Here is a 12,697-nt window from a genome sequence, read left to right as displayed (position 1 = left end):
GTAAATGTAGGTCCTTGGAGATGAGTATATGCAGTATACCTGCGTGTACGCACTGCTGCACTCGCAGTCCCTATGGAATTTTTTGACTACCATTGTGGATTTCATCCACTTGAATGACGCACACAAAAGCAAGTCCTGATGGCTCCCCTTTGTGGAGAATATTCACAAATAAAGTCGTTACCTTGATTATCACTGAAATTTTTTTAATTAATCATTGAGAAAGTAATTTTCCATTGATGATTTGTATGAAAATTGAGTAATCTGGTTTAACTAAGCAATCGTGACAGCCCTATGCCTAACTCCTCCCTACTCTGCTTGGTCTCCTCCCATGGCTCTGGTTTGCTGCCCTGCTGGGAAGTTTTGGAGCACTTTCTCTATCCCCACGCACCAAGCACTGTTTTCACATACATATATGCACTGCGCACACACCATCTAAAGCCATTACAGCAATCACCAATATATGATATTATATCAGAACAGTTAATTGATTCATTAACAATACACTAATCACAGAGACGTTTATTGCAACTCTGGTCACAGGTTCATTTGAAAGTCTCTAAAGCAGGAGTTCCCAATCCCAGTCCTGGTGACTCCACACTATGCGTATTTGTGTTCTAGGTAGCACACCTGATTCAGCTCATTAACTAATTAACAAGCTTCTTGTTTGTTTGGGTCAGATGTGTAGAGTAGGGAAAGCACAAAAATGCAGAGCACGGGGTAGCCAGGACTAGGATTTGGGAACGCTTGAGCTAAAGCCCTGTTCACACTTTGCTGTTCACTTGCAGTTAGATCACTCTCGGATCTATCAGAGTGGACAGCAAAACTTATAGCCGTTTACACTTGATTTCCGTGAGTCTCTCGAATGCATCTACAGTGACCACATGGTGGGATTTTGTGACCGAAAGAATGGTACCACACTGTGAAAAGTGGCTCATCAGATCTACTTAAAAAAATTACTTGTGGTAACAAGTAAGTTAACTAGTTTTATTCAACCTAAATAAATACTTTGAATGAAATATTCTTTCATATTTCAAGTATTTTTGAGTTAAATAAAACTAGTTTAATTGCTTGTTACTTCAGGAATTTTTTTAAGTACATCTGACGAGACACTTTTGCAGTGCATGCACAATTACTATATCAGTCTCTCATGACATTTGTTGTCCATTATACAAACTGTTACAAATGTTTAGCTCACTTGGACTGCCTACGCAGCAGTTATTAACAAATAAAGCAGTTATTAACAAATGAAAAAGTGCCTCACACCAGATGATAGAATGATGCAGTTGTTTAGGCAGTCCTTCGTTGCAGCCGGGGTACTATTGGGGAGCTTTTTAGCACACTACAAATGGTAATTTGGTCATATTTGTCCCTGACTACTTCTACTTCTATGTGGTGTAAATGATCAGATCACAATGTGTCTCTGAGACCCATTCATGCCTGTACGCACCCACGTCCGCTAATGATCGCATAACCCAGACAGTATGTAGGCTGAAGCCAGCTGTGAAGAGGGCCAGCTTTTTTGAATAGGCCTGAATGTTTTTATGTGATCCCCCAATGCGCTCCTTCACTTAGGTTTTTTTTGTGTTACAAATTTGTAACCCAGCTAAGCTGATCTGAGCCTGAGATATTTTTCACATACCTCACAAGTTTATGGCTTCAAATATTTGCTTGATTTCAGAACCCACTGATGCATTGCATGAATGTCTTGAAATGTAGTTGTAGAACTTAAAACCTAAAGTTATACTAAGCTTCTAACATCAGAGCAAATTATCTCAACAAAAAGTGGCGTGGTGTGTAAAGTTGCAATAGGTCAAGAAGATATTAATCTGATTTGGTCTACTTAATTACAAGAGGAGGTGCTACAAGAAGAATTTTATAGTTCGGTTAAGTGAGCTTCAGTTATCATTTATAAGCAATGTAAATCAAGGGAGAGGCATGGTTGGAATGAGCATTAAAAAGTTCTTTGTAATGGTTAGTGAATGTATCTCTCTGGAAAAGATGCGAATGTTGGTGCAAGAATACATTACATGACCAAAAGTATGTGGATACCTCTACACATTCATATGTGCTTGTTGGACATGGACAAAAGCATGGGCATTAACATGGAGCCCCTTCACCCCCACCCTCACCCCCACCCTTTGCTGCTATAGCTGCCTCCACTCTTTTGGAAAGGATTTCCACAAGATTTGGGAACATGGTTGTGGGTATTTCCTCTTATTCAACAACAAGCGCATTAGTGAGCTCAGGACACTGATGGTGATTAAGCCTGGTCAAGACACTCATGGTGATTAAGCCTGGTCAAGACACTCATGGTGATTAAGCCTGGTCAAGACACTGATGGTGATCAGGCCTGGTCAAGACACTGATGGTGATCAGGCCTGGCTCAGAGTTGATGTTCCAGTTCATTCCAAAGGTGTTGGGTGGGGTTCAGGTCAGGTCCCTTCTAAACAGCCAAGTCGTTCCACACCATGGCAAATCATTTCTTTATGGATCTCACTTTGTGCACAGGAACATTGTCAGGAACAGGAAAGTCAATCCATTATCGTTCTTGTGCTGATGTTCTTTCAAGAGTCAGTTTGGAACTTGGTGATAATGAGTGTTGATGCCAAGGACATGTGATTCTTGCGCAACACATGCTTCAGCACTCTGTGATCTTGCTCTGAGACTGTGGCGTTTACTTTTTACTCTACACATAGCTGTTTCACAATAACTACTTGCACTCGGGACAGCTCTAGCAGAGCAGAAATTTGGTGAACTGACATTGCCATCATTGAAGGTTGCTGAGCTCTTTTGTACGACCCATTCTACCACCAATGTTTGTTTATGGAGACTGCATGGCTGTATGCTTAGTTTTTTGCCAGCTGCTAATTAAAAAGATGTTTGTGTTACTTTAGGGCTACTTGCAGTGCAGTATTATTTGAGTATGTATTCAAAATATTGTGTAATTTAAAAAATAGTCAGTATTTTAGATCAGTAATGTTCATTTTTGACAGTTTCACAGAATAGGATAATTATTCACTTATCTTTTTAAAATCTGTGCTTCATTACATGATAGAAGGCATAATATTATCGTGAGTAATATATAGGCATTGTTTAGATGTTTGTCTTGCTGATTGCCTTGCTATTTCCCAACATTTGATCATTTTAATCCTAAAATATGAAAGCATGTGGTCTTTTAGAACCACATATTACATGTATTTTGAAATCTTCTGAAGTCTTTCTTGCACATCATGAAGTGACAAACTCTCAAGCCTGACAAAGCTTAGTCGGTGGACACCTTTAGTACTTAATCAAAAATGTACATAGATGTTAGGGCCTATTTGCTATTGAGCGCATTGTTTTTATGCTTGGCACGCCTTTCTTGTTGTTGGAAGCTGCCTGCATTGCAGTGTGATTGCTGTGTGACGGTAGTGTCTAGACCTCAGTGTGCCCTTTCTTTGCTCGTTCCATTTTCTTTTTGTTTGTTTGTTCAGCACTTCTTTTTTTGTGTTCCAGATTCACCCTCGTCTGTGGTAAACAAACAGCTCGGATCCATGACTCTGGATGAGGAGCAGGGTGCGTCATTTCTTCTCCTTTCTCCATTTTTCTCTCTTTCCTACCCCTCCCTCCTTTCACATTGTCTTTTTGTCAGTGTTGCAACTGTAATAGGCTCTGCCATGTTGCTCTGCATGCGCGACCCTGTCCACAAGTCCTTCAGAGCAAGAACGTGCTTTCAGCTGCAGAAGCTTTCCTGCTTTCAAATTCAAATGCTTCTCAGAAGATAGTATCTGTTCTTTTGTGGCCTGTTTTGGAGGCTGTGGACTGATCTCATCATCCAGCTGACATATTAAAAGTTCCTTAACTTTGATTATGTTTATTCAGATTGGTGGACAGTGTTCTTGCCCTTCACCCAGGGGACCAAACTCAAAGAAGGCAAAGACTCTTGTGGCTCTTTTTTATTCTCTGTGCCAAGTACTTTCCCTTTGCAACCTTTGCTTTCCCATATCAAAAAGTAGTGTTTCTTTGCTTAGTTTATTTCGTTCTGTCACACTTTATGTAGCAATTAACAGAAAAAGACATGTAAGAATATACTTTCTGACCAACCAGCATACTTTTTTAACACCGATGAGCATCGTTCTTGATCAGGCCTTCTGATCAGTGTACCCTTAACCCTTCAGAGATGTTCAAAGAAAGTTTCCCCTGTTAACTTGCTGTGTTGTGGTTAAATGTCTTTACATTAGAAGTAACTCTTGCTTGCACTTCCCTTTCCACGTGTCGCTTGCTGACTCTTCACAGTTTGCAGTGTGCATATGCTGTGTTACTACTGCCGTAGTGCAAAAATACTGCATATCCCAGTACCCCTTTTCACATCTTGAAGCAGATTTCCTTATGTTTTTAAAATTGAGCAGCTTACTTTTGCAATAAAACTGGAAAGGGTACCAATAAGGTGTTAAATATGTTTTGTCTGTAAAGCATGAAAAGTGCTATATAAATAAAATTATTATTATTGTTATTATTATAAATAAGCATGAATATTGTACCACTAGTCTGTTCTATTATCTGTTCCAACATTTTTTTTACAAATAAATTTCTGCATAATTCTACCATTGGGATGTAAATGGTTGAATAAGTCATTCAGAGTGGCTTGATGTGAAATAGTAGTGGTTTATAATGGTAGTAATAGGAGCCAGGGGTTATGATATCCACAATGCATATTAAGCATTTTGATTTATTATTTATTTATTTATGATCCCATATGACTGGTGAACCCACGTGTGTCTTCATTTGTAGTTTTCATATATAATGTTGAAATGGTACAATGGTGGTAATTCTGGTAAAAAAAAAACACTTTTCTTTAAAGTCAGCCACACTCATTACAATATTCACTCTGGAATTATTATTTGTCAAGCATGTATGTACATATATATATATATATATATATATATATATATATATATATATATATATATATATATATATATATATATATAAATACATACATACATACATACATATAGGCTCAGTGTACAGTATATTGTTCACAATAACTACGTACACTCAGGACAGCTCTAGAAGGGCAGAAATTTGGTGAACTGACATTGCCATTATTGAAGGTTGCTGAGCTCTTTGATACGACCCATTCTACCACCAGCGTTTGTGCATGGCTGTATGCTTAGTTTTTTGCCAGCTGCTAATTAAAAACATGTTTGTGTTACTCTTGGGCTACTATTATTTCAGTATGTATTCAAAATATTGTGTAATTTAAAAACTAGTCTCAGTATGTTAGATCAATAATGTTCATTTTTGACAGTTTCACAGAACAGGATAATTATTCACTTATTTTTTTTAAATCTGTGCTTCATGTTGTAATGGCACTATTTTGCTTTACAACATCCTGTATTAACTCTTTGCTTTCAAAAAATGCCAACATTTAGACCAAAATCTTATTTCAAAACTATTGTAAAATAAAGTCGCAGTCATCGGGCAGCAAATCCTGTACCATTTCATCTATGTATTAAATTTATCAGACGCCTGGTTCCTATCCCTACCACTGTGAACTGTTCTAAAACAGAGAAACAGTTGGTTTCTCTGGAATGGAGTGTTTCACATAAAACCACTCTGAATTACTTTGGTTATATCTTAATGATTTAATTATGAAGAAATTTGGAAAACTGGCGGAATTACACCCTCTTAACAGGGGGCTGAAGCTGTTGCTTTCAGACTCAAATAATTGTTATGAATATGTGTTGTAACCAAATGTAGAGAAGGATATATATCCCTTTGCTCATTTAATCTCACTTCTGTTTACAGTCATAGCTGCAGTTCTGAAAAGACCTTATATAAGACACTATATCTCTTCTGGTTTCTCTTCTCTTTCTGTGTTTCTCTTTCTGTATTTCTTGTTGTCTATTTTAGGAAGCGCTGAAGCATCAGGGAACGTATGCAGTGATATGAGCACAAATATCAGTGAGGCTGGAGAAGCAGCCTCTGCTCCAGCAGTCCCAGCACCCCCCACTGGCTCAAGCGACAGTAGCAGCGGGAGTGGAGCAGGAGGCTTATGTCACGGGCGAATGGCTCCAGCATCCAGCACAGCTGAGCCTGTCCTCAGCCTGCACTACAGCACTGAGGGCACCACCACCAGCACTATCAAACTGGACTTCACAGATGAGTGGTAAGGCAGCTGTTGAACAGCAGCAGGCCCAGCAAGCACATGCTTTGCCAGTACCACCACCAATCACACAAATTCACAAACAGAAATAGTCACACGTTTGGACACAACCTAAAAGACATGACCGAAGGGCTAATTTTAAAATGCTTGAAATTTGTTTCCTACGTTGTTTGGTGTGAACTAGGCAAATGTTTTCTTTAGTACAGTTAGTTTTAACAGGTTTGAATGCTACACCTGTGCTGGAGTGAGCACTGATCTACTGAACCATGGACCAGCAAAAATTGTATAAAATTTTATAAGTAATGTTGATCATGTTAAAATTTCTTGTTTTATTTGGGGACTGATTTGTCTCACAGCACCCTGCATTTACTTCTCCATCATTAATGGATTTAAAAAATTCACTGTAGCCCAAAAGCTTACCTTAGAACTATTGTAAAACAATATCTGAGCCAATTTTGACTCTGTATGTTTTTCTAGAATGGAGCATTATCAAACCACCCTGAATTTGCCTCTTAATTGCTATGTGGAGAAATTTAACAAAATATTTCAGTTACTTTTTAAGCATCTCTGTTTTTTATGATTAGTGGATCATCATCTTTTTTTAATTACTGTGATGCATCTACACTCAGACTGTCCCTGGCAACTTCCTAACTTTTCAAAGAACATCCATGTGCATATTTTGGTGCACATTAGCCTTTACAATATGAAATCAACTGAATCAAATAAAAAGACACAGTATCACAAAAAAATCTAGTATGGGCTTTAGCAAGCAAACTGGAACAGCCTAATGTAGACAAATATGAATACTGAAGTCAGTACCCATGTAATGAATTTATCTACAAAACAAAGCAAAAGTATATACATATATATTTTTAAAGGGGATCTATCATACTTTTCAGATTTTTTTTCCCTTTCCTTTAGTTTATTACTTAGATTTTTGTGGATGTAAACAGTCTGCAAAGTTACATGCTAGAGGGAGTAACTTTCCCACAAAATGCATTTTCTCAGCTGCCCGTAACACCTTGTTGGAATTCCAGCCCTTTTTCCTTGTTACAAGATGACTCAATCTCATAACACAATACTTAACATGGGGCAACAGCGTGTTGGGGCAGAACTGCTCTGGAAGTTAGAACACAGTGGAAGCCAGAACAGAGTGGAAGAGCTAACCAATCAGAATACACCGGACTCATTGAGATCAAAACTATTCATGAAATTTAGAGTCAAATATGCCATTATCGATCATTGGTAATTATTGTGTGTCATGTTAAAAGATCGGACGATCTGACGATGAAAAGATCTGACAATGTACAAATATACTTGTACTTTTGTGTCAGTCAGCTGTGTTGTGAGGTGGTGTCTTATGTCAAATAGCCCTTTTGGGTAGAAGACTAATATTTCAGATCAGAATAATTCCATGAGATGCGGAAAACAGAAAAAGAAAGGAAAAACCCTTCTATAAGTAGGATGTGTCCAGACTTTTAATTGGAATCATATGCTGTATGATAGACCAGTAGTAAGCCCAGAGCAGTGACTGGCAGCTGTGTTTTGCCAGACTATTCAGATAATTAGCGTAATTAAATGTATCCACATGAATGGACAGCTAACTCTTTTGGTCGGACCTTGCAGGAGTAGTCCAGGGTCTGGCTCCAGAGGGACTGGTGGCGGGCAGAAACCTGCTGAAGCTGGAGAGATCCAAGAGCCTGCTGGAGAGAAGCAAGAGCAAGGTGAGGCAATATAACTAAACACATATGTGCACAGTTATTTCCATTAGTCCATGACAAATGCAGCTCTTCATTTTTCACAATTCTTTATTCTGGGAACTACACAAACCATTAGTTCAATGGTAAGTTGTGCTGTGTGCACATTGCGCTGTGCCACTGTACTTCTGTATTATTTGCTAAACAAACATTGTGTTTCTCATTTATAGTTTACAGTGCTATGCTAGTACATGTATGTTACCTACAAAAAATGGAATATAAATTACATTTAACAGTCTACACAAGTGATAAGAACTGAAGTGAGCTATTCACCTGTTTCCCTGCACTGACCTGATCCCTGAACCCTACTTTTTCACTGTGGTTTAGTTCTTGGTCAGTCATGCTCTTACACCATCTAAAATCATTAAGCTTACCTGCCTCCTCTCTTCCCACCACAGTATCAGCAGGACTGGTGGCAGACAGCTGGCCCGCAACAGTCCCAGAGGAGAACGAGAGTGCAGACAGCAGGACTGAGAAAGCTTCAGGCAGCTCTGAGAGCAGTATATCCCTGAAAGGTCCATTGACTGAGGGCTTGTCTCCAGGGGCCACAGAAAGCCCAGCTGGCCCACAAGATCCACTGGCAGCGGGCTTGGAGGAGTCCACCGAAGGGTGCAGGCGGACAGAAGCAGCTTGCGAGACCACTCAGGGGTCCACTCAAACCTCCCGCAGTCACCAAGACTCAGATGACAGTGATGACGACCCAATTCTCATCCCCTCAGCCAGGTACAGAGGAGCTCAGGGACAGAGGTATGGGCTTCCTTTAGTCAAGTCAATGTGGTTCAATACTGGGTGAAGAGCAATCCTCACAGAGCTTGTTTATGTATGTTGTAGAGACAGAATTATAATAAAGCCCAGCCTCCGCTTTATTTGCAGTATGAGTAAGGATTACAAAATATTGGTGGCCAATATATTATTCGTTTGTAAATGAAAATATTAATTACAATCAGTTCCGTATTGGAATTGCAACTGAATATTAGAATTACTATAGCTCATAATTACAACCAATAATTTAGCACCTTTATTTTTTGCTTGCTTATACACCGACACACATAGGGTCACTACTAATGGACAATCTTCATAGAAAAGCATTTGCAAAAGAATTGACCTCTCTGGAGTAGATGTACATGAGCCTAAGGGAAAGCAAACCCAATGGCAAGCATTGACTATAAGTATATAAATCTCTCCAGCATTGGCTGTGGAACAGAGGAACTATTATCTCAAGCGATGGAGCACCATCCAATACCTTTGGAAATGGAGTGTTTTTGTGACCCGGTTCTAATCATCCATCATCAGTACTTGAACTCAATAAAGGCATTTTTCCACCAGGTAGTGTGGTATTGATGCATTAACTTGTCATTTCCACTGCCAAGTGAGCCATACTGTGCTTGAGTACTTGTCCTGAATTTGCTTCTTGCTGGTGTGCCAAGTGTGCTGAGCCAGGATGTAAGAAGCTAAAAATGATTCACACTACTGACTGGTAAACTGCAGTAGTCTCAGAATTGCCATGCAGTGCGACTGGAGTCAAAAAACTTTAGGTAGCCAGAACTGCTCTTTGTGACTCTTGCATAAAACCAAATACAGAGTAAAAGGTAAATTGGAACTCCTCATGTGCTCTTCCATTGTTGCTACTCTTGTTTGTGTTTACTATTAACACAAAATTCATGAGCAAAACCGTGTGACCACACAAGCTATAAAGAACCCCGCCTACAGATAGTACAAATAGTTCTGGGTTTGGATTTATAACCATACAACACTGTTCCCTACTTCCTGGTGGAAAAATTCCATAATACTATTGTGGATAAGGTCAATGAAATACCCACAGCCCACATCTTGTGTAAAGCTGTCTCAGAAGAGATGTAGAGGCTGTTACTGTAGTAAGGGTGGGAAAACCCCCCATAATACCCTTGATTTTAGAAGAAGCATTTGATGAGCAGGTATCTCCAAATGTTTGAACATACAATTTACCAGTCACAACAAGGTTTGTACTTTTTTTATTTTTATTTTGTTTCTTAAACATGCTAAAATGTGATGTTATTGCACCCTGTATAGCCTGTATAGCCTAATGTGAAAGTCAGAGGTGTCAGGTTTTTCAGACACCGGTATATGCATTAACATCACACACAAGCTCAAAAAGAAGGTCTAGCTCGATATTTAACTCTCAAATGCAAATGCAACATTATTCTTATGAAGACATAATGACAACAGTAGATAATTTACCCACATCCATGGAAGACGTTCCCACTCTTTTGAATGCTGCTTTCAGTGCATTCCCAATCATCAGATATATTCACTCGGGAACGGGTCCAAAGCACAGCCAACGCTACAAAATGTTCTGCAAATTGTGTGCAATTTGAAATTTGCACCAGAGAATGAAGTCCTACCTCGGCCGAGAAATTTTGTATCCGTACGTCTCTAGGTGTGAGTAAGAGTTAATTTGTTAGAAAAATCAAGATTGTGAAATTATGTTCTGCTTGTTAGATTTAATTTCAGAGGCTCGTCAGTAGGTGAAAGGATGATCAGGTATTGTAAAGGCTGTGTGTGAACTACTAAAATCATCTAACTGCAAGGGATTGAAAGGTTGTTGATTTTAGCATACATTAAAATTGAAAATGTGTTTGTAACCGAATTGAATTACAAACTGGAATGCTCCATGTTTTTATTCTAACAGTGACAAATTGTGGCATTTTTTGCCTGAGTGTGTAAAAAATGTGTGGGTAGGTTTTAATGACACTTCAATCTGTGACTAACCTGGTGGTGTGCATGTGTTTTTAAATGCATCTTTTATTGTTTAATCAGATTTTCCATGAACTGATGCATAGACTGTATTTGGTAGAGATATGCTTAACTATCAAGTGTTAAGCATTACTCATTCAGCTTGGGCATAAACAGTATTCAATTAAACACCAAATGCAATGATTTTTCCTGTTTAATGTGTAAACAACACAGCTGGATGCTTAAAATTAAAGGTCCAGGGTTATATTTTTTATAATTAAATAATTTATGCAATCATAAAATGCAGTGAACTGCATATGTTGGAATGCTTTAAATTAGATTTTTTTTTATTGTAGCTCTGTTGGTTTTCAAAAGTCCACCAATCCAGATTTTCGAGTAATGTGTCTGTTTCTAGGCGCTCGGCAGCAGCTCGTATCCAGGAGCTGTTTCGTAGGAGGAGAGAAAGGCGTGAGATGGAGGAGAGTGAGACGCAGAACATCAGAAGACCTTCAGTTAAAATGATGTATAAGGGCCACCGCAACTCCAGAACTATGGTGAACACAAGCTGCTATATATCATACTCTGTATGGCCAAAACTATGTAGACACCCCTTCTTATGATTTGAGCTCAGATGTTTCTGCCACGCTCATTGGTAATAGTTATATGAAACCTAGCACATTTCCATAGACAAGCTATGGCTGAAGAATGGGTTGTACTGAAGAGCTCAATAACTTTAAACATGACACTATCATAGGGTGCTACCTTTGCTACAACTCAGAAATTTCCACCTTGCTATATTCTGCCCCATCAGCTGTTAGTGCTGTTATCTTGAAATGGGATGGACCTTAGCTCAGCCACAAAGCCAAAGACCATATAAACTCACAGAGTGGGACCGCCCAGTGCTGAAGAACATAGTTTGTGAAAATTCTCTGTTGCATCACTCACTGTGGAGTTCCAAATCTGGAATTAGCCCAAGATCTGTGTGTCAGGAGTTTCATTAAATGGGTTTCCATGTCTTTACACAAGCTGTTCACAGGCCTAAGACCAGTTAAGTTAGATAAGTTCTCTGGAATGATGAATCATGCTTCTGGCAGTCTGATGAATGAATCTGGATTTGGTGGATACAGAGAAAACACTACCTATCAGAATGCATAGAGGTACCAGCAAAGTTTGATGGAGGAACAATAACGCCCTGAGCTTGTTTTTCAGAACAATTGAACATGATAATGTTAATGATAATGCTACAGCATACAGAGAAATTTTAGACAATTCTTTGCTTCCAACTTTGTGGCCACAGTTTGGGGAAGGCCCTTTCCTGTTCCAGCAAGGACTCAACCCCACTGAGCACCTTTGGGAGGAAGTGGGCCAAAATCTTCCCAGATGAGTGCAGGCTGTTATAGCCACCAAAGTGGAGGGTCAGCTCCATATTAATGCCCATGGTTTTGGAATGTGGTGTCCAGATACTTTTGGCCAGTGTATCTTAATATAAAATAAACCTTTATTGGAGGTTGTATTTCCAGATTGCACATATGTTATAGATCTTTAACACTGTAACTATCATTTCATCTTCTCTGTGAGTGTAGATAAAGGAGTCTTGTTTCTGGGGGACTAACTTTGTGATGAGCGGCTCAGACTGCGGTCATATCTTCATCTGGGACAGGCATACAGGAGAGCACTTAATGCTGCTGGAGGCTGACAATCATGTGGTCAACTGCCTACAGCCTCACCCCTATGACCCCAGTAAGTACCACAGAACCTGGACGGTTTGTATATAAATATATATATATATATATATATATATATAATATAATCGTGCATATATGACCTGCCCCTTCTTCACATCGTGTCTGTATGTACCAGTTCTCGCTTCATCTGGGATTGACTATGACATCAAACTCTGGTCACCGCTGGAGCAATCGCCATCGTTTAATAGAGACCTTGCTGATGAGGTAAAGGAAAACTGCTCAGTTAATTATTTTTAATTCCTTTAATTCCTCAAGCTTTGTTTATGCTGCTCTCTTGACCTATATCAGATCTGTAGTCACCAAGCCTCCTCCTGAAGATCTTTTTTTTTAGGCCT

General features: G+C 39.1%; 1 protein-coding gene across 5 annotated transcripts in view; it reads left to right on the top strand.

Moving 5' to 3' along the window:
• Positions 1–12,697, top strand: part of dcaf6 (ddb1 and cul4 associated factor 6) — a 50,945-nt gene that overhangs the window by 33,796 nt on the left and 4,452 nt on the right. For 2 of the 5 annotated variants that reach the window (XM_017695222.2, XM_017695226.2), the window contains 8 exons: positions 3,496–3,555; positions 5,896–6,151; positions 7,775–7,872; positions 8,304–8,652; positions 10,384–10,425; positions 11,033–11,171; positions 12,201–12,357; positions 12,478–12,566. In XM_017695222.2, coding sequence (XP_017550711.1) covers positions 3,496–3,555; positions 5,896–6,151; positions 7,775–7,872; positions 8,304–8,652; positions 10,384–10,425; positions 11,033–11,171; positions 12,201–12,357; positions 12,478–12,566 — 1,190 coding nt within the window. The remainder of the gene's footprint in view (positions 1–3,495; positions 3,556–5,895; positions 6,152–7,774; positions 7,873–8,303; positions 8,653–10,383; positions 10,426–11,032; positions 11,172–12,200; positions 12,358–12,477; positions 12,567–12,697) is intronic. The other 3 variants (XM_017695223.2, XM_017695225.2, XM_017695224.2) reach the window with 3 other exon arrangements.

This window comes from Pygocentrus nattereri, chromosome 6 (assembly GCF_015220715.1).
Source record: "Pygocentrus nattereri isolate fPygNat1 chromosome 6, fPygNat1.pri, whole genome shotgun sequence".
NCBI lineage: Eukaryota > Metazoa > Chordata > Actinopteri > Characiformes > Serrasalmidae > Pygocentrus > Pygocentrus nattereri.
Note: the sequence above shows the minus strand (reverse complement) of the source record. Positions and strands in the feature narration are given on the sequence as shown.